Below are 23,515 nucleotides of genomic sequence, written 5' to 3'. Positions count from 1 at the left end.
AGAGGAACAGAATATTCTGGAGTTTTTAAAAATGTTTCCATTTCCACTTCCCCTGCTGAAAGCACAAAGAAATTTTTTTTCTGATATTTACTGTGAGAACTTGGTTGAGCTCCTGGAGACAAATCTCACAATAATCTGCACCCCACCTCCTCTTTGGGTCTTTCTGGATTTTTTAACTCTCAGACTTGTCCATACTGAGCCTCCAGTAACTTGTCAGTTTCAGTTCTGGTTTTCCTACTTTGGCAAGGGTTCCCACGGTGGTTACTGCCTGTGAGTCTCTCCTTCAGGAAGGTGTGACTCCCTATATTCACCTGTTTCTCCAATCTTGGAGCAGAGTTTTCCCCTGTGTCCTTGCCTCTCTAATGGATTCAAGAAGAGTTGTTGATTTTTCAGTCTGTTCAGGTTTCTATTAAGGGAGTGTCAAGTTCCAAGCTCCTTATAGGCATAACTGAAAACCAGGAGTCTAGCTATTTATTTACAGAGATATTTGTTATAAATTTCCCTGTGTTTATAGGTATTTACCATGGATGGCTGATCAAAAAATCTAGATTGTCAAATTCTAGGATCTAAAAGTTAATCTTACTTTTTCCTAAGGATTTATTTTCCATCATTTATCTAATTATTTATTGGACATCTAGGCTTTTTCAGTCACTAGGTTAAAGTTTGAGGATGTAAAGAAAGGATTATTATGATAAAAAGATTAGTGAGGAAGGAGGTTGTTATGGGAAACCTGGGTAAGAATCCCAGGATCCACTGCCATTGTATATAATTATCTTACCATTTCTCACAGGAAAGATATGAAGGTAATAGACTGCAAGAACTGTTGTTAAACAAACAAGGTACACTGCCATCTCTATGCCTTTCTTATATGCCATGTATTGCAGCACAAGCAGAGAATGTACTGTTTGTCAATTTCTGTTAAAGATTTTGTTTGAGAGATGCTTCTGTTTAGTAAACAGAGTAGTGATTAGGGCTTCATGTACCAATAATTTCTGCTCTGGACAAGCAACTCAAGAAGCAAGAACATTTCAAGCTCCCTTTCTTGGAAACAGTTGTTAAAATTCACGCATAAGCATTCTACCTGTGTCACTAAGATAACAACATAGTTTGTTCTTGATGTCACTCTCCCTCATGAGAAGAAAAACTAATAACTATCCATGGACAAGACACCATTGGGAAAATACTAGAACACGAAGATGATGATGAAACATCCCCTGCACCACAGAGACAAGGACAGACTGCATCAGAAGAGTAAGAAGAATGTTACATGCTGACCACATTGTCCCTCCTCCAGGCTGGCACAGTACAATGGGGAGAGATCTTCCCTGAGCCTATTGTTCCACCAGTGGGAAAAGATTGGCCAGGGTGGATATTCAGCACCCCCAGCATTGTGGGTCACTTCTTGGGAGCCCCTACTCTGGTCTTGCCCCACAGGGCTTACAGGAGAATATGTAGGGCTTGACCATTGGGATATGTTATTATGAAAAAGTGAGGAGAGGCTTACAACAACTAGCACTCAGATCTTGGTAGACCAAAGAGTCCACATAATGTCAACCACTTACTTTGGCTCATCTGCAGAATCAAATCAGTGGCTCAGTCTGACCAGGGAACTTGGGAAGTGTTCAGGTCTGCCTGCTTTAGGTGTTCAAAGAGAGTCTTACTGGCTCTAAAGCATGATATATTCCACACAAGGAAAGAAGGTGAATCATAGCTCAGCCTATTACTGAGTACAGCTCCTGGCCACATCCAACCAGAAAGGCTGGCAAGAATGCCGGAAAGCTATGTAGCCCAGCAATTCTCAAGCATTTAGTATGGCAGACACAACTGATTGCCTTTGAACAAAGCTCGTACTTGGATTAGAGAATTCTCCTTCTCTGCCCAAGCAGAGGAGCTGGATCATAACCCTGCTCACCGCTAAGTAGAGCTCCCAGCCCCTCCCAACCACAAAACATAGACAGAACACCTGGAAAGCCATACAGCCTAGCAATACTTGGGCAGACTATACAGCAGAAAGGGATGATAATGTGAAGAGCAAAGGCAGTGGCCCTGTTTATCCAGGGAACTTGGAACACAGGTTGGCCTGAGTAAAGACCACAAAAATTTACTGGCCTTGCAGCTGGTTCTTCCACTTTGCATGGGCAGGGAAACTAATTCATAGCTCCACTCATTGCTGAATGCAACCTTCAGTATGCCTGACAAAGGAACATAACCAGAGGACACAGGAAGCCATGTAGCCCATCCAACAGCCCTGCTGTGATGAGAAAACAGCTCTTTTGAGTTGCTGCCCAGGTATTTCACAGTATGACACCCTGCTTACTCCCAAGTTGTGGAATTCAGATAAAGACCTGAGCCTAGGATGCCTACCATAAGTTTTTGCTTTACTTTTCCCAGAGCATTTAAAATAAAAGCTTAGAGTTAAGCTGACAAAAAGTCAGTGACCTCTACCCTGACCACCTTGTAAATAATAGGAACTTGCTACCCTGCTCTCAATCTCCTGCTTGCTGGTGAACTGGCATGGAGGACTGCCCTTCCTTGGCTCATTATACCCCCTTGTTTCTGGGATCTCTAAATAATAAATGTTATGGTCTTCCTTTGTGAGGGTGTACTGGAACTTCACCTTCAATCAAAATGACTCTGGGATTTGCATTTCCCCAAAGTGGAAACTCAAATGCTAAAGGAGCTACCTGCCAACTATATGTGGGTTGTTTGTGCCTTCTCATTCAGCAGGTCATAATCTGTATATTTTAATTTTTTTTAACGTTTATTTTTGAGACAGAGAGAGACAGAGCATGAATGGGGGAGGGTCAGAGAGAGGGAGACACAGAATCTGAAAGAGGCTCCAGGCTCTGAGCTGTCAGCACAGAGCCCGACGCGGGGCTCGAACTCACAGACCACAAGATCATGACCTGAGCCGAGGTCGGCCGCTCAACCGACTGAGCCACCCAGGCACCCCCATAATCTGTATATTTTAAATGAATACACTTGCTCTGGGTCTTCCTGCACACCTGCTTACAATGGCACTTGAACAGAGAGCACAGACCATGACTTCCCTCTCAGCAGGCCAAAAATGGTGACCCTGTCTAGCTAGGTAATTCAGTGGAGAGTCCCACCTGATTTGGGTACTCAAACAATGAGCCATGCTGGCCTTCAGATCTATTCTACTGCTCTGATTGTACAGAAACTAATTCATAGCCCCTACTGAGTGTAGTACTCAGTCCTGACCATGTAGTAAACTTAGCAGAAAACCCAGGCAACTGCAGAGCCCACCCTTCAGCTTTGCTCGGGCAGGGAACAAGACAGCAGTCCTATCCAACAGTTCTCAGCCAGAAGCACCCATTCTTGACCTAAGAGCTTGGGGAGCTCACCCAAAAATAGACCCTGGTATCAGACTCCAACTTTCCTAGATGCTACTACCTGATACATCCTAAACCTCAAACTGAGCTGACTGGTGAAGAACTGTCTCTGCCATAGTAAACCTGTAAAGTCTGGAAGAGAAGACTACTTACTCAAATGAACAAACACTAACATAAGCAATTGAGGATCAAAAAAAAAATCAAGCAAACACAACAGCATCAAAGGAAACTAATAAAACTCTAATAACTGACCCTAAGGAAATGATATGAGCTATCAGACAAATAATTCAGAATTATCCTCCTAAAGGAGTTCAGTGAATTACAGGAATACACAGGCAACTAAACTAAACTAGGAAAACAATGCATGAACACAATGAGATGTTCTCAAAGAAATAGAAACCATTAAAAAAAGAAAACAGGAGTCTTAGAGCTGAAAATACAATGAGTGAACTGAAGAATTCAATAGAGAGCACCAAGAGCCAGACTCAACCATGGAGAAGAAAGAATCAGCGCATTTGAAATTTTCAGTCAGAGTAGCAAAAAGAAAAAAGAATGAAAAAGAGTAAAGAAAGTCTGTGGACCTTATGTGATACAATTGAAAGAAACAATATATGCAGTATGGGAATTTCAAAGGAGAAAGAAAAAGGGATAGAAAGTACATTTAAAGCAATACTGGCTGAAAACTTCCCAAACCTGGGGAAAGAATGCACATCCAGATGTATGAAGTCCAAAGAACTCCAAATAGTCCTCCAAAGAGGACTACACTGGGACACATCAGGGTGAAATCCTCGAAAGTCTGAAAGAATGAATTTTGAAAGAAACAAGAGAAAAGAGAGAAATTAAATACAAGAGAATGCCCATAAGACTCTTGGTAGATTTCTCAACAAACATTTCAGGTCAGGAGAGAAGGGGAGCTTATATTCAAGATATTTTTAAAAGTCCAAAACAACCTGCCAACCAAGAATCCTACACGGGGCAAAACCATTCTTCCACAACAAAGGAGAGATAAAGACTTTCCTGAAGGAACAGACAGTAGCTGTGGGAGTTCTTAACTACTAGATCTGCCTTACAAGAAATGCTTGAAGGCATTATGCTAACTGAAACAAGTCACACAGGGAAATACAGTTACATGTCATCTCACTGATACCTGGAACCTCAAAAAACAACAACCAAACTCATAGAAAAAGAAATCAGATTTGTGGTCACTAGAGACAGGTGGTGAATTACACATCAATATTACCATATTACAGAATCTAACTTTGACTACATACTTAACCATTAGCAGAGAGTTTTACCCTGTCTTCTTATGTTTTTAGGATGTTAATTAGCACTCTTTTACTTGCACTCAAAGAACTCCTGTTAGCATGAGGTGAAGGTGGTGACAAGGTACAAACTTCCAATTAAAAGATAAAAAGTACTAGGAAAATAACGTACAGTATGGTGATTATAGTTAACACCAAGGTATGGTATTTATGAAAGTTGTTAAAAGAGTGAATCCTAAAAGTTCTCATCACAAGGACAAAATATTTTTTCCCCTTTCCTTCCTTCCTTCCTTCCTTCCTATTTCCTTCCTTCCTTATTTCCTTCCTTCTCTCTCTCTCTCTCTTTCTTACTTTCTCTCTTTTTTCTGTATCCATGAGTTGATGGGTGTTAACTAAACTTCTTGTGGTAATCATTTCATGATAGATGTATGTCAAAACATTATGCTGTATGTCAATTTTACCTCAGTAAAACAAAAAATTCAAAAACAAATGTGCATAAAAATCTAAAAATACTTCTCTATTAACATGTTAAATAAGATCTAGACATAGGCCTATGACCACTACCATCATTTAGAAGTAGTCATGAACATAAATGATATGTTATAACTGTAAAATGATAAGAAAAATCTGTGCCTTCTGTTCAAGACAAAGTCACAGATACTGCTAATATTACATTCATAATGAACAGAAATGTATGTTTTGGTGAGGCATTAGCACAAGTAAAGAAATAATTTTTTCCTACATATCTTGATAGATTTCCCTGGATTCTATTCCTGGTCCTTTAACACAAGAGTGGAGTGAATACTTGACAACATTGTATAAAAGCAACATATAGGATGATAGAATGACATGATGGGATAAATCATGAGGCAGTTAGAGCTGACTTGATGGATGTCTGCTAGAGGTGGCAATTTTCACTAGAGAGAATGAGCATGTATCAACCAAGTTTAGAAAGTAGGAGACAGTGGTCCAGATGGAGAGGCTCCATGAAGCACTCAGGTGAGCAAGGGGGACATGTTGGGGACATGTCACCATGGAAGAGCTTGAAGAACAAGTGGACACCTAAAGAGGGCATTTTCTGTATGTTAGGAAGGTGCCTTGTTCTTGGGACACTGATTTGTAAGTGTTGAGTGGGAGTGATGGACGTGGCAATCTCTGGGGATTCAAGAAAGAACAGGTGTAAGGAGCAGAGAAGATGCTCAGAGAGGACACTGATAGGGACCATCAGGGAGAGGAAGGACAAGGATGAGGGGAATATCATGGAGGCCATGTCAGGAAGAGGTGCAAGTCACCTGCGCATTCTGAAGAGTCCAGAGTGTTAGTGTCCAGTAGATGGAGATGCTGACCTGTCAGGGACACTCTCTGGGCTGAGGTGAGGATTCATGAGCTCCTGTGTGAGGAAGCACCTGTAAGTATGGGTAACCAGATGGACAATACATAGAGATGTGTGGGGTCTCTTGTGCTTGGTGGCTGTAGTAATAATTAATCATGCTTCATAGTTCATATTTTCTAGCATTCTTGTCTTATTTGATTTGAAATTAAAAACAGATGCTGTGTTACACCTGTTTGAGTGATTTTAAAATAAAGCTAGTGTCAGGATAGATGACCCATCAAAATCACAGTTAAGATTAGACGTGGGGCTCAGGAGCTCCTAAAGCACTGACTCACAATGTTTCAACTGAGGAAGATCCTCCAAGACTCAAAACCCCTGGGCTCTGGCAAGCAGAGTCCTGCTCTGCCTTGGGTCAGATCCACCTGTTGGCAGGCCCAGAGTCTTTGAATAAGGCTTTCTCCTCAGGAATGCTTTTCCTCCAAGGTGTTCCAAGGCATCCCCAGAGAGCTTCATGGTAGAATGGGTCAGCCCAGCAGGGTGAACCTGAGCTCCCAGGATCAAAGCCCTCCTGAATGAGAGCTTGCCTAGGTACATTAGTTTCTGGTCCTTGTCCAGGGTTGTTTGGTGGCCTGGACTCCTCCTGGCTTGTCTTGAGCCAGTGCTCAGGAACTACCCTTCCAGCTGGACACCAGGAAAATGTTATACAGAATAAAAACCAAAATTTGTTAGTTTGTTTGAATATATAGAATCTATATGACACTGAAACTTGTTCTTGAATTAAAAAATAGCCATTCAGGGGACACCTGGGTGGCTCTGTCAGTTAAGCATCTGATTGGCTCAGGTCATGATCTCATGGTTCATGAGTTTGAGCCCCGTGTAAGGCTCTGTGCTGACCACTCACAGCCTGGAGCCTGCCTGAGATTCTGTGTCTCCCTCTCTCTCTGCCCCTCCCCACTCGTACTCTGTCTCTCTCTCTCTCTCAAAAATAAAGACATTAAAAAATTTTAAAAATAGCCATTCAATACAATTACAGTGCAAAGTTAATATGCATCTGTGCTCTGTGGGAATTTACCTGCTCTGATCTTTCCTTTGTGAATTTTCTAATGCTGCTGCAAAGGGAATGGCGTGATTCACAGTAGCCTTGCTGATTGCTGAGAGTTTTCAGACACTTCTAGTTAGCGCTACCTTTACTGCTATCAGGTGTCCCATCTGCCCTGACACTAAGATTTTGTAATTGGATGTTTTCACTAAACAATGGAAATTTCTTCTCCAAATCAGGCTGTTTTGGTGCTTATTAACAATGCAGTAGGCATCATTCATTAATGGTATAATCTGCACTAAATGGTTTATAGAAATTCTTGTTTTGATTCTTACAATAGCTAATGTATAAGATACCAGTTTTACAGAATGAATCTGAGACTCAGAGAGCTTAAGTCATTCACCTAAGAGACAAGACTAAGATTTGAACGTGGGTCTGTCACCCTACTGAGGTCAAGCTCTCAATACTGATAGTAGCTCTAGTCTGCTGCCACAGCAAAATAGTACTGTAGAACACAACTATTCTTCAAACATCTTTCATTCCACTAGGAAAAGACTTCAACAAGGTTAGATTTTATTGATGGACTTGTGAAGGTGAACAACCTATTCCAGAAAATGTCTCACCTGGGTTTCTACTCTGTGAAATAATTGTTTATTTACAGATCCCAATCTGAAGACCCCAAACACTAAGCCATTTTGCGTGTGTGTATGTAATGATTAATGTGGTAAGGCTTACTTGATGACTCAGCGACCAGAAGAAGCAGCACATTGGTTTCAGTCAAAATCAATTCAGGAAAACCCAGAGCCATGTTCTGGGGATACTGTACAAGGTCACAGCACGTACACACTAGGTGGAGCTTTAGGTGCAGAACCAAAGAATCCTACTTGGACACATGTGTGTGAATGGCTGGTGGGTGGGAACAGGGGAGGGATGCTCCTGATTATCCAGGGCTTTTGTAGCTAGATGGAGGCTGTGGAAGATGGGAGGTGTCTCAGGCTGGCTTACAGTCCTGAGGTAGGTGGAGAGGAGCACGTTGCACCCACTGGCTTTGTTCTGCCTCTACCAGATGCCAATATTTGTCCCCAGCTGTAAATCCAGGCACAGCTCTGCTGTGGTCTCCTGCTTAGGGCAACCACAAAGTTTAGTTGTCCTTGTTTCTCCATGTGGCTTCTGCAAATAACCAGTAAGAGTGTGAATGAGCAGGTGTAAATGGATGAATAAATGATCCATTAATCATTGCAGTGACAACCTTTGATGGGAGTCTCACGGGTTGTACTAAAGGACTTCAAAGACCAGATCCCTGGACATGAACTTACAACTATTTCAGCCCACCCCCTCTGTCCCCTGTAGAAGAAACATCCATCTTTTTCTTCCCCAAATGAGTTGAGGAGAAAGTCCATTTTAGGGAATCAGAAGGCTTGTACCAAAACACAGGTTCCCCTTTTCCAGTGCATGCGTGTGTGTGTGTGTATGTGTGTGTGTGTGTGTGTGTGTGTGTGTGTGTGTGTGTGTTTTCAGGGTAAGAATGTTGTAGTCAGTGGACTGCATGGCTGTCATTGGGGGTGAGGAAGGTAGAAGTAGTCTTCAGAGCTTCAGGTCTTGTACATCTCACATAGTTCTTAATTAAATTTCTATTTACTTTATCTAATTGCTGAGTTTACACTTCTCTTTACACACAATACTACCCAGTATCCTCTATTGAAAAAAATAACTTGTAGAGAATTTATTATCAAAATTCCATTTGATTGCATCAGGCAGTCATCCATTTTGCAAGACTTCTGGCTACCCTCCCAAGCCACAACTTCAATTATACTTTTGGGGCAGAGTCATGACTTCTTTATCTCTTTCTAAAGTTTAGTTCTTGATTAAGAAGCAGTAGATCAAAGCCTGTCACAGAACCATCTGTGAAGCCAAGTGCTCCAATACACAGATTGCTCTTCCATTTATTAGCTAAGACCTTGGGGAGGTTTCTTGATCTTTTATGCTTCAGTATCTTCTTAAGTTATTGTCTGTTGTTGGAGAGGAATCAGCATGGTGGAGAAGTAGGGGGGCCTGAAGTTCCCTCATTCCTCAAATGTAGCAGTATTGAGGCCAGAAGACTTGGAATTCCAGGAATCCTGGCTACAGAGTGACAGAAACATCTCCAGGAGCCTATGGGCACAACTCAGAGGGCCACAGGTATGTGATTATGAATTGGGAGAGATCAAACAGGTAGCATATGCATGGAGGGGAGGGATCCCCTTCTGTGGAGAGACAAAAGGAAGAGAAAAAGAGGCTGTGGAAATGTACGATTGTATTTGGACAAGAGAAAAACCATGGACCAGGAACAGAAAAAATGGAGAAGAAACCAATTTCTAACACAATCCAGGGTTGTGGGACTTTCTCCAGATTAGTACCAGCCACGCTGTACATGTGCTGAGAAGGAGGGGAGTTAGCCCCGGGATGGGTAGTGAGTGCAGAGGCACGGCCAGAGAGAGCAGTCCCCTCCCTCCAGTGCTGTGGGAAGAAGGCATATAGCCACTTCAAGGACAAAAGACCCTGCAAGTGTCTACCAGCCAGAGGCCTTTTGTCGGCTGGGTGGAGTAGTACTACCCTGGAATCAGGGCACGTGGAGTGGGATCCTTTAAGACATCAGGGTTTTAATCTCAGCTGACTGCCTTGAAGGCACAGGAGACTGTGGAGCGGGGCAAACCGGCCGCTTGCACCCACACAGCACTGTGAGGATGGCCTGAACAGAGTGGTTTGGGACACCCAGTCTGGGGAGAAGAGACTGTACTGTCACCATTTTTATCCCCATCATCAACAACGTGGGGATTTGGGGAACAGGACAATGGGCCCACATAGGAGGGGGTAACCCATCTACACCAAACCACGCCCCTCTCCCTCTGATAACTGCTTATCTAACAGAGCTAGAGTGATACTGACCAAACGAGACAGCTCCTCCTCCAGACCAGCACAGCCACAAGTTCCAAAGCATTATCAGGTATTGGTCCAACAGTTTTGCATTTTCTGATTTGATTCTTGGTCAATTCTTATATATATATCATTTATCTATATGAGATACATATATATGTATGTATGTGTATATATCAGATATATATATATATATATATGTGTGTGTGTGTGTGTGTATACACACATATATATATGTATATATATATTCCTTTTCTTGCTCTTCCCGTCTCTATTTTGATTGTTGGTTTGTTTAAGCAGAAATTTCTAATCTATTCTTTTTAAACCTCTTTTGTATCTCCTTCTTTATTTTCCTCTCTCTCTTTCTCTGGATTAAGCTGTATAGTTTCTCTGAATCTCTGCCTGGTCAATTTTTTTTTTTTCATTTCTTTTTCCTTGCCCCTGTCATTTCTCTCTTTGTATGGGGTAAAGATTCCTCAACCACTCCCCCTTCCCCTTTTAAAATTTTTTCCAGGGTTACTTCAACAAACATATCAAAGCACACCTGGTGGAAGGTTCAAAACACTTCTATGAGTAGGGAGATAAATTAATTAGAGTCACCACAACAGAGAGCATGCAATGCACTCCATAAACATCCCTTGAAGGGCCAGGCTCTGGAAAGTGTATGACCCCTTTTAAATATAGTAGTGTTTATAGGCACAGGACAAATAACAAGCTATTAAAACATGTAAAGGACAGAAAACTAGCCAAAATGACAAAACAGAAGAATTCTCTTCAAAAGAAATTACAGGAAGAAATGACAACCTGAGAATAGCTCACCACAGATATAAACAATATATCTGATCAAGAATTTAGAATAATAGTCATAAGATTAAGATCTAGGCTTGAAAAAAGCATACAAGACAGCAAAGAATCAATTACTGTGTAGATCAAGGAAATAAGAAAGAGTAATGATGAATTAAGAAATGTTGTAAATGAGGTGCAAAATAAACTAGGTGCACTGACAGCAAGGATGGAGGAAGCAGAGGGAAGGATAAGTGAAATAGAAGATAAAATTATGGAAAATGATGAAGCCGAGAAAAAGAGAGATAAGAAAATGCTAGATTACGAGGAGAGAATTAGAGAACTAAATGATTCAATGAGGCATAATAATATCTGTATCATAGGAGTTCCAGAAGAAGAGAGAGAGAAGGTGGCAGAAGATTTACTTGAACAAATTATAGCTGAGTACTTCCCTAATCTGGGGAAGGAAGCAGTAATCCAAACCTAGGAGGCACAGAGAGACCCTTTATGATTCAACCAGAATAGGTCTTCACCATGGCATATCATAGTGAAACTGGCAAAATACAAAGATAAAGAGAGAATTCTGAAGGCAGCTAGGGACAAACAGGGGTTAACCTACAAGGGTAGACACATAAGTAGCAGACCTGTCCACTGAAACTTGTCAGGCCAGAATGGAGTGGCAAGAAATAATCAATGTGATGAATAGAAAAAATATGCAGCTAAGAATCCTTTATCTTGCAGGGTGTCATTCAGAGTAGAAGGAGAGATAAAGGCTTTCCCAGACAAACAAAAACTGAAGGACTTCATGACCACTAAACCAGCCCTGTAAGAGATCTTAAGGAGGACTCTGTGAGTGGAATGCTGCAAAGACTACAAACGACCAGCATCGTTGTGTTGTGACATCACCACAAGCATGAAACCTACAGATAACACAATGACATAAAATCCATATCTTTCAATAATAACTCTGAATGTAAATAGACTAAATTCCCTAATCAAAAGATATAGGGTATCAGTATGGATAAAAAAACAAGATCCATCTATATGCTGTCTACAAGAAACCATTTTAGACCCGAGGACACCTTCCGATTGAAAGTGAGGGGGTGAGGAACCACCTATCATGCTACTGGAAGTCAAAAGAAAACTGGAATGGCCATACTTATATCAGACAAGCTGTATTTTAAACTAAAGACTGTAACAAGAGATGAAGAGCATTATATTATAATTATGGGGTCTGTCCATCAAGAAGAGCTAACAATGGTAAATGTTTATGCCCCAGCTTGAAAGAACCTGAATATATAAATCCATTAATCACAAACATAATATTACTGATTAGAATACAGTAAATGTTGGGGACTTTAATACTCTACTTATAGCAATGGCCAGATCAACTAGGCAGAAAATCAATAAAGGAACAATGGCATTGAATGATACTCTGGACCAGATGGACTTGACAGATATATTCAGAACATTTCATCCAAAAGAAGCAGAATACACATTCTTGAGTGCACATAGAATATTCTCCGAGATTATCATATACTGGGTCACAAAACAGCACTCGATAAATTGAGGTCATACCATGCATGTTTTCAGATCATAATGCTATGAAAATTGAAATCAACCGCAAGAAAAAGTTTGGAAAGCCTCCAAATGCATGGAGGTTAAAGAACATCTTATTAAAGTATGAGTGGGTCAAGAGGCAATTAAAGAAGAAATTGAAAAATATGTGGAATCAAATGAAAATGAAAACATAACAGTCCAAACCCTTTGGGATTCAGCAAAGGCAGTCATAAGAGGAAAATACATTGCAGTCCACGCCTATCTCAAGAAACAAGAAAAAACCCAAATACAAAACCTAACCTCACACCTAAAGGAACAAGAAGCAGATCAGCAAAGAAACCCCCAAGCCAGCAGAATAAAGATTAGAGCAGAAATAAAAAAAAAATATATAGAATAAAAAAAAAACACACCAGTATAACAGATCAATGAATTTAAGAGTTGGTTTTTTGAAAGAATAAACAAAATTGATAACCCCCTAGCCAGTCTTCTCAAAAAGAAAAGAGAGAGAACGCAAATAGGTAAAATCATTAATGAAAGAGGAGAGATCACAACCAACACCACAGAAATACAATTATTAGAGAATACTATGAAAAATTATATGCTAACAAACAGGACAACCTAGAAGAAATGGAGAAATTCTGAGATACACACACTTTACCAAAACTCAAATGGGAAGAAATAGAAAATTTGAACAGACCCATAACCAGAAAAGAAATTGAATCAATTATCAAAAATCTCCCAACAAATAAGAGTCCTGGGCCAGATGGCTTCCCAGGGGAATTCTACTAGACTTTTAAAGCAGAGTTAATACCTATCCTTCTCAAGCTGATCCAAATTACAGAAATGGAAGGAAAGCTTCTTGACTCAAATGTGAAGCCAGCGTTACCTTGATTCCCAAACCAGACAGGAACCCCACACAAAAGGAGAATTATAGGCCAATATCCCTGATGAACATGGATGCAAAAATTCTCAACCAGATACTAGCAAATTGAATCCATTAAAAGAATTTTTTCACCATTATCAAATGGGGTTCATTCCTGGGCTGCAGGGACTGGTTCAATATTCACAAATCAATCAATGTGATACATCACATTAGTAGAAGAGAATATAAGAAACATATGATTCTGACAATAGATGCAGAAAAAGCATTTGACAAAATACAGCATCCTTTCTTAATAAAAAACCCTCAAGAAAGTCAAGGTAGAAAGAACACACCTTAATATCATAAAAGCCATATATGAAAAGCCCACAGCTAATACCATCCTCAATGCAGAAAAATGGAGAGCTTTCCCCTAGAGATCAGGAATACGACAGCGATGTCCACTCTCACCACTGTTGTTTAACATAGTGTTGGAAGTCCAAACCTCAGCAATCGGACAATGAAATGAAATAAAAGGCATCAAAATTGGCAAAGAAGAAGTCAAACTTTCACTTTTCACAAATGACATGATGCTCTACATGGAAAACCTGAAAAACTTCACCAAAAATCTGCTAGAACTGATACATGAATTCAGCAAAGTTTCAGGATATAAAATCAATGTACAGAAATTGGTTGCATTTTTATACACCAATAGTGAAGCAGCAGAAAGAGGAATCAAGAAATGGATCCCATTTACAATTGCACCAAGAACCATAAAATACCTAGGAATAAACCTATCCAAAGATGTAAAAGATCAGTATGCTGAAAACTATAGAAAACTTATGAAAGAAGTTGAAAAAGACACAAAGAAATAGAAAAACATTCCATGCTCATGGATTGGAAGAACAAATATTGTTAAAATGTCAATACTACTCAAAGTAATGTACACATTCAATTCAATCCCAATCAAAATTGCACTGGCATTCTGCTCAGAGCTAGAAAAAACAATCCTGAAATTTGTATGGAACCATCAAAGACCTCAAATAGCCAAAGTAATGTTGAAAAAGAAAACCAAAGTGGAAGGCATTACAATCCCGGACTTTAGCCTTTACCAGAATGCTGTAATCACGAAGACAGTATGGTATTGGCACAAAAACAGACACATAGAAAAATTGCATAGAATATAGAACCCAGAACAAATGCATGGCCAACTAATCTGTGAGAAAGCAAGAAAGAGTATCCAATGGAATAAAGACAGTCTCTTTAGCAAATGGTGCTGGGAGAACTGGATAGCAAAATACAAAAGAATGAAACTGGACCACTTTCTTACACCATACACAAAAATAAACTCAAAATGGATGAAAGACCTATACATGAGACAGGAAACCATCAAAACTCTAGAGGGGAAAACAGGCAACAACCTCTGACCTCAGCCACAGCAACTTCTTATGTGATATGTCTCTGGAGGCAAGGGAAATAAAAGCAAAAATGAACTATTGGGACCTCATTGAGAAAAAAACTTTCTGCAATGCAAAAGAAACAATGAACAGAACTAAAAGGCAACCAAGAGTATTGGAGAAGACATTTGTAAATGACATATTGGATAAAAGATTAGTATCCAAAATCTATAAAGAACTTACCAAACTCAACACACAAAAAACAAATAATCCAGTGAAGAAATGGGCAGAAGACATGAATATACACTTTTCCAAAGAAGACATGCAGATGACCAACAGATACATGAAAAGATGCTCAACATCACTCAGCATCAGGGAAATAGAAATCAAAATAACATTGATATACCACCTCACACTGGTCAGAGCAGCTAAAATTAACAACTCAGGCAACAACAGATGTTGGGGAGGATGTGGAGAAACGAGAATCCTCTTGCAGTTTTGGTGGGAATGCAAACTGGTACAGTGGCTCTGGAAAACAGTGTGGAGATTCCTCAAAAAAATTAAAAATAGAATTACCCTATGACCCAGCAATAGCACTACTAGGAATTTATCCAAAAGATACAGGAGTGCTGATTCATAGGGACACACGTACCCCAATGTTTATAACAATGCTTTCACCAATAACCAAATTATGGAAAGAGTCCAAATGTCCATCATCTGATGAATGGATAAAGACGATGTGGTTTATATATACAATGGAATACTACCTGACAGTGAAAAAGAATGAAATCTTGTCTTTTGCAAAAACGTGGATGGGAACTTGAGGGTATTATGCTAAATAAAATAAGTCAGTCAGATAAAAACAGATATCATATGTTTTCACTCATGTGGAATTTGAGAAACTTATCAGAAGACCATGGGGAAAGAGAAGGGAAAAAAATAGTTTCAAACACAGAGAGAGGCAAACCATAAGAGACTCTTAAATACAGAGAACAAACTGAGGGTGGATGGGGGTGGTGAGGGAGGCTGGAAAATGGATGATGGATATTGAGGAGGGCACTTGCTGGGATGAGCACTGGGTGTTGTATGTAAACAATGAATCATGGGAATCTACTCCTGAAGTCAAGAGAACACTGTATACATTGTATGTTAGCTAACTTGACAATAAATTATATTAATAAAAAGTTATTGTCTGTTAGGTTTACAGTAACTTTTGGTTAAGTTGGTTCAGAGGGTTGGATGACTTATATAAACCACTTACAGCAGTGTTCAGAACAGAGTAAGCCATGTGCATATATATAATAATATATATAATCAGTATATATATCATCAAATACACACACACACACACACACACACACACTACCTTGAGTGGGTAAAAACTAATGGCTTTGAATTCCCAAAGTTCAAGAAGTGATATCTGACTCATATAATTCATAATGAACTGTCCAGGAGACCCATAGATGCTGTGTCCTGTGCTCCCTCCCCTGTTCTAGGCACATTGTAATCATGATCTGTTTCAGGGACATTACAAGACTTTCAATAAAGGCTGAAAATCCTATTTCTATTGTTTTTTTGTATTATCCAGGAAATTGTTAAAGGCTAACTCAGGTTAATCCTATTGACAGAGGGGCTTTAACTTACAAACACTGAACTGGCTATTAACTTACTATAGAGAAAGAGAAAAGCATTATGTAAGTGTTAAAGCAAGTGTTAAAATCTGTATACTTATTCTGTATTTTGTCATTATAAAGTTCATTTCTGCCCAAGTCTGTTTGTTGAAGAGGTAAAAAAAGCTTTCCCCAGTTAATTTTGCTATTAGACCTGCTTTTTCTTTCTTTGTTTGGAGAGAGGTTATGAGTCAGTATACTTGCTTTTGAGTATTTGTCATAAAAACTTTATCAAGATATTTTTATTACAGGGGACTGCATTTGTTAAATTATTACTTGTATAAAACTGCATATTCACTTAAAGTTGTGAACTATATCTTAAGGTGTTGATATTATCCATCAACCAAGTGTTAAGTAGTTCTTGTGTGCTTTAGCTCTAAATCAACTTGGCTAAAAAAATTATACAGATTTTAAACATTAGAATAAAGCAAAAGAGTTTAACTTTTAGACTCCTTTAAAAATACAAAGTAATTAACTCCACCAGATTAACCTTAAAACACAATGAGAATTGGTTTGTGCTCAGTTAGTGGTCTAATGACAGGGTTAAGTTATGAAAGACTTTAAGACAGGAAGAGAGAATGGAATCTCTTCCTGAAGACAATGAAAATAGTGCCTTCAAATAACATTAATTAGCTTTGGAAACTTCTAATTTACTGCATCTCTGATCTGACTGCGGTATTGAAAACTTGGTTAGTTTTCTTGGATTCCTAAAGCTTTAGTCTTAGTAGTCATAAAATGTGTTGGAGAAATAATTTATTATTCTCTCAATGTATTCAATTAAATAAATTTTATAGATAATGTTAATTTTGTTAATTTAACTCAAGTGTTAATTTTATTAGGACTTTTGTCAATCTGACACTTAGAGATGTACAGTTTTATGGTTTTGTTAAGTATATAGATTTATGATTATAATATGCAGAAATATACAAATAATTGAGAAAGAGACCATTTCAAATAAACTTTCTTTCTAGTTCCAAATGTATAACATCATATGCAAAGTTGATCCTGATGAGGGTGGTGTCACCTGATTCATTTTTTAGTCCTTAGAAATTCATGGAAGCAAAACAGGATACAAATATGTACATAGGCTCCAAGCATACTTGCTAATTGAGCACTGACCACATTCTGTACCTTAATTATGCCAAATAATAAATATATTTTCCTTTTTTTGTCAACTGAAGTGTAGTATCTTTATTCCATATCAGTGACTTTATTTCTCTTCTAAATATTGGAAATAAATTTAGAGGTCAATTGAGTTTTAGAAGAAAATATGTATCTGATTGAATTCTTCTGATGGAATGCATTTCTGGGAAGAGTATATTTTTTTCAATAAAACTGGGATTTTGTCACTTGTGTTACCCCTTCCTCACCCTGCAAGCTCCAAAATGCCCTTCCTTTTGTGCTCTTTACAAATTATTACTTTGAATTAACAACACTGGTTAAAAACATAAAAGCATGGGATTGATATTGGGTTGTTTATTTTTTAAAACTTTTCAAAAAGGTTAAGATTATAGTAATTTAGGACAAACTATGTGGGGAAAAAGATATAGATCCTGGTGTTGATATGCCCCGATTTGAGAGACCCCTCCCCGAAAACAAACCACCAGAGTCCAGAGTCAAAGCCAAGCGGCAAGGGTCGTTTATTGCAGGTTCGAACCCAGTCCTCCGTGCACTCATTGCTGGTGGCGCTAAGAGGCCCCGAGTAAGGATCTTACAGCTTCTTTTATAGCCCTGCACAAACAAGTTAGGGACCTTTTTTAGAGGTTACAGAGCTGTTGTTGGTTAACATTTAAATTTGAACGCTCAGCAGAACTCGATTGGTTCCCGCCTTTATTTTAAACCATTCAGTAGAACTTGATTGGTTCCCGCCTTTATATCAGACTACAACCGGGCACGCCCTGGCTGGTTTCGGGAACGGTGGGGGGCGGGGGGGATCTTTTCTTTGCAGTTGTGAGTACACCTGGTAATTTTTCTCTTAGTCTCTCATTCCCCTCTCTCTTTGGTGCCTTAAGAGCCAATCTTGGATCTTATGTGTCTGACTCAAATGTTTCAGTAATGACGGGTTGGTATTGGGTCCTAAGGACCATCAGTTGGATCGTGTTAACTCGGTCTCTGATAAAGGCAACTAGTTTATTAATAATATAAGGCCCGAGGGTGAGGAGGAGAAGGAGGAGTATAAGGGGTACAGCTAGAGCAGAAAGCAGGGTGGCTAGCCATGGGGACTGATTGAACCAAGACTCAAACCAGCCTTGTTGTTGTTCTCGTTCACGCTTCCGTTTGGCCAGGCCTTCTCTAACTTTAGCCATGGACTCTCGGACTACTCTGGTGTGGTCAGCATAAAAACAACATTCTTCTCTTAAGGCTGCACATATACCTCCCTGTTGGAGGAAGACTAGATCTAGCCTCCTTCGGTTCTGTAGGACCACTTCAGAAAGGAGGTCAGAGATTTTTCGAGGTGCGAGATTGAGTCCTCAAGTCTGGCTATATCCTCATCAATGGCTGCCCTTAGGCTATAGAACCCCCGGTGCTGGATGGCTAGTGATGAGATCCCTGTTCCTGCCCCTATAGCACGGAGGCCAAAAAAGGTGGCCAAGGTTATGGCTGTAAAGCGTTCCCGTTTTGTTCTTATTGACTCTCTTGCTTCTGTCCCTTCTGTCCACAGATCATATATAACATTTTCTTGGTGGTAAATTACCCTTGGAAATATTAATATCATGATACAATATTAAAACATTAAAACATGACAAATTAAAAACATCCCTGTTAACACATGGGGTGAGCCCTGTCTTAGAACAAATCCACCAGCTGTCAGGAGCTGGAATCATCCATTTAGATTCACCTATAGGGTGACTAGTCTGGGCACAGAGCTGGATATGGCTAGAGGGGACCTTTCCTATACAAGTCCCATTGCCAGTGACTTGCATTGTGAGGCGGGGGCCCTTTCGATTCCACTTGCAAGCTGCTGGCGAATCTTCATCTGACTTTGAAAAAGGGGCAGCTAGACCTACGGCTTCGTAGAAGGGGGGTTTTATATCATAACATAGCCAGCAGGCCCTTGTTGCCTCAGGGTCCAATCGGTTTAAGGCCTCATACGCTGCTGTTAGCAATTTCCATAGGAAGTCTATACCTTCTGGGATAGACTTGTCTCTCTTTTTTTTTTTTTTCTAATACCTGATTTGGCCCTACCGGTTGTACACGAGGGGAGACTTTTAATTTTATTTGAATGGCAGTCCCAAAGAGGGGATATTGATATAAGTAGAGTCCCCAAGTGAGTCCTAAGACCCACCGCCTGTCCTTTTTCCCTTCCTCTGTAAATCTCACACGAATAAGGTTACAGTTTTCATCATACCTGGTGCGCGTACATGGTTGGACATAGGACATTTCAATAAATTGGGGTTTTACGTCCCACTTCCATTCCCCATCATTGGAGGTGACACAACTCCAGGCTGCGCAATAGAGGTTTTCAAACTCTCCACATGTGTGCTTCATTGCCCCTGTCCTAAATCCCGGACATGCATAAAATCCATTTCTACTTATTGATACCCTCCTTTGCAGTTGCCTCCATTTACCTCCTCCCATTTCTTTTAATGGACTAATTTTTTCTAAATTAAAATATAAATCTGGCCACCAGGTATTTAATGGGGCAGTTCCTAGGGTTTTGTTGTAGACTTCATGAGTCTCTAAATTAGTAATTTCCCATGTCAAATTATAGGGGTCCTGGGAGTTTGAATTTACAGACAGAATTTGCAGAACAATCAAGAGAAGGGCAAGTACCATAGTTACAGCTCAGTCTGTTGGCAGCGTAGGGTCAATTTTAAAGGATTGTCCTTAGTCTGATCAACAGTCCAGGTTGTCTTTGAAGGTCTGATGAGATCTGAGAACGGGTCCACTGGTTTGGCGTGGGCGAAATGGATCCAGGTGGCGATTCCGTCTACTTTGATGGCAGTAGGTGTTGTCAGGATGACCTGGAAGGGTCCTTTCCACCTGGGTTCCAGAGTTCCCTGCCGATGACATTTGACGAGGACCCAATCACCTGGTCAGAATTGATGTGGGATAGGCGGGGGTCCAGTCTCATAGAGTTCCTTTAATTTGGGCCATACATCTTCATGGACCCTCTGCAAGGCTTGTAGGGAGAACAAGAATTCAAGACTATTATCGTTCTCAGCTTTGATAAGGTTATCTTTTAGGTTAGGGATGATGGGGGGTGGTCTATCATGTATTATTTCATAGGGTGTGAGTCCCAGTTTGTATGGGGAATTATGCACCCTGAACAGAGCGTAGGGGAGAAGGACTACCCAGTTAGTGCCAGTGTCCATGGTCAATTTGGTTAGGGTCTCTTTTAATGTTCTGTTCATTCTCTCTACCTGTCCTGAGCTTTGGGGTCGGTATGCACAATGTAATTTCCAATCAGCCCCAAGTATGGAAGCCAGTCCCTGACTTACCTTAGAGACAAATGCAGGTCCATTGTCTGACCCTATCATTACTGGAAAACCATACCTGGGCAGGATTTCTTCTAGAATTTTTTGGCTACAATCTGCGCCCTTTCATTCTTGGGTGGAAAGGCTTCAGTCCATCCTGAAAAGGTATCTACAAAAACTAGCAAATACTTATATCCATATTTTCCTGGTTTTACCTCAGTGAAATCTACTTCCCAATAGGTCCCCGGTCTGCTCCCTCTTTGTCTTACCCCTTTTGTCTGAGGATTGCTACTCGCATTGTTGAGTTGGCACACTGTACATTTAGTAACTACTTGATCGACCTTATCAGAGACATTTCTGATTTTTAGTCCAGTCTGTCTCAGTAAGTCCAACATTCGCCGGGAACCTAAGTGGGTGCTGCGATGGATCCGCTCTAGAACTTGCCATCCTAGTTTATCTGGGAGTATAATGCTGCTTTTGGAGTCTCTCCACCAGCCATCTTTGATTCGGGTCATAGGAAGTTTACTCATCCATTGAATGTCGCTTTCTGAATACTCAGGGCTGGGGGGCAATTCCCGGGGTCCGGGGTCTGGCAGCTGTAGGGTCAGTAATTGCACTGGGGGCCGAGCTATGTTTTTTGCAGTCTGATCAGCCAAATTGTTGCCCCGGGAAACTGGGTCGGTTGTCTTCTGGTGTCCTGGGCAATGCACAATCGCTATCTTTTTGGGTTCCCATAAGGCTGCTAGCAGGGCTAGAATCTCTTCTTTATTTTTGATGTCTTTCCCTTCAGCTGTGAGGAGCCCCCGTTTTCTGTATATCGTCCCATGTACATGAGCGGTGGCAAAGGCATATCGGCTATCAGTGTACACGGTTAGCTTGCGGTCTCTTCCTAATTTTAGGGTCTGGGTTAAGGCTATTAGTTCAGCCTTCTGGGCCGAGGTTCCGGGGGGTAGGGCTTCTGCCCAAACCACCTTGGTTTCTGAAGTTACGGCCGCCCCCGCATACCTTTGTCTTTGGTGAACAAAGCTGCTTCCATCGGTGAATCAGATGGCGTTTGCATCCGATAATGGTTGGTCCCTTTGCCCTGTCGGGGCGGCTCGCGCAGAGGCCAAGTCGCGCGCCGGCCTGTGCCCCGGGGATGCGTGCCCCAGCGGCGGCCCGCGGGACGCCCCGGCTTTGCCCGCTGCTGCGCGAGCGGCGGCCCCGCCCCCGCTGACGATCCCCCCGGTTGGAAATGAATTTGGGCCCCCATTTTGGTAAGCAAATCCCTCCCCAACAGGGGGCAGGGGCTGTCAGGAATGACCAGGAAGGAGTGGGTTACCTTCCCAGTTCCTAAATCCACAGTCCTCTGAGTTGTCCAGGGGTACTTCTTTATTCCGGTGGCCCCTTGTACCCAGGATGATTTTTCAGATACTTTTCCATGGGGCTTGACCAGAACTGAGTGCTGTGCCCCGGTATCAACTAGGAACTGGACCGGGGTCCCCTCCACTTGCAATGTTACCCTAGGTTCGGGGAGGGGGTCCGAACCCCGTCCTCCCTATTCTGTATCTTGGGTAAACAGTATGGGGGCTATTTTAGGCTGCCATTGCCCCTGGCTGGGGCGGGGTTGTTTCTTCTTGGGGCATTCTCGTATCCAATGGCCTTTTTCTTTACAATAGGCGCATTGATCTTTATCTAAGTGCCACCTGGGAGGGCGTATTGTTTGAATGCCTTCTGGGGGTGGCTGTTCTTTCTGGACTATAGCGGCCAGGACTTTAGTCATTTTCTCTGTGGCTCTGATCTGTCTCTCTTCTGGGGCTTCCCTGTTGTTGTAGACCCGTTGTGCTATACGGAGTAGATCCTGGATCTGTTTACCTTATAAATCCTCTAGCCTTTGGAGTTTTTTTTTTTTTTTTTTAATGTCAGGAGCTGCTTGATTTACAAAGGACATAACGACTGCAGCCTGGTTTTCAGGGACTTCTGGATCCATGGGAGTAAACTGCCTAAAGGCTACCATTAATCTCTCTAAGTAAGCAGCTGGACTCTCTGCCTTTCCCTGTACAACCGAATATACCTTAGCCAAATTGGTGGGCTTGCGAGCTGCAGCCCGGAGACCCGCCATCAGAGTCTGGCAATAAATGAGTAGCCTTCCCCTACCTTCTGCTGTGTTGTAGTCCCATTCGTCCTGTGGAGGTCTGGTTAGGGGGAAAGCCGCATTAATGAGGTCAGGGTTAGATGTCAGCCGACTGTCATCTCTGGGAACCAGCTTTCTTGCTTCTAATTGGATCCTCTCTCACTCCTGCTGGGTGCGCCCGCGGGTTCGGCTGGCTGGCCCCTCGCGGTTGGTTTCGTTTTCAATGGGGCCTGGCGCGGCTGCTGCTTCCTGTCCTCCCGGTTCTGGTGCAGCTGCCACTTCCTGTCCTCCTGGTTCCCCTAGGCGGGCAACTAGTGGGGCGACTGGTGGGGCAGCTGCTGCGGGCAGGGCCTGGGGTGCGAGGGGAGGGGGATGATAGGATGGAGGGTCTAGGGATAGTAGGTCCTGACTATCGGGCAATATGGGATACAAGGGCGCGGCTGGCGTCCTTGATTTTGGGGGACCTGCAGGCTGCATGGCAAGGACCTTACACATTCCCGAGGATAGGAAGGGGGCCAACCAAGGGGGTGGATTTTCCACAAAACTCCGCCATACAAGAAAGTAGGGAATCTGATCCGGATGCCCCTTGCGACCCGGTAGAAAAAATCTTTGATTTCACCTTAGCAATTATAGGGAGGCAGAAAGTTCCTTCGGTTGGCCATCCAACGCCGAAGGTTGGCCATTCAGAGCAGCAGAGGGTTATTAATTTTCCCCGCCGGATGTCTAAACTCAAATTCTGTCCTCTGGTTATAACATCCCTGAGGTTAGCAACGAGGAGAGAAAGAGGAGTGCTTTGAGATTGGCCCATCTGTATC

At 41.5% G+C, this 23,515-nt stretch overlaps 1 protein-coding gene across 1 annotated transcript; it reads right to left on the bottom strand.

Annotated features, from left to right (window-relative positions):
• Positions 1-21,931: 21,931 nt before the first annotated feature.
• On the bottom strand, positions 21,932-23,177 carry LOC145715342 (uncharacterized). Its single transcript, XM_081795128.1, is given in 1 exon segment — positions 21,932-23,177. A coding segment is annotated over 1 exon segment (1,053 nt). The 3' UTR covers positions 21,932-22,124.
• Positions 23,178-23,515: the final 338 nt, after the last annotated feature.

This window comes from Panthera onca, chromosome A3 (genome assembly GCF_046562875.1).
Source record: "Panthera onca isolate mPanOnc1 chromosome A3, mPanOnc1 haplotype 2, whole genome shotgun sequence".
Taxonomy (NCBI): Eukaryota; Metazoa; Chordata; class Mammalia; order Carnivora; family Felidae; genus Panthera; species Panthera onca.
Note: the sequence above shows the minus strand (reverse complement) of the source record. Positions and strands in the feature narration are given on the sequence as shown.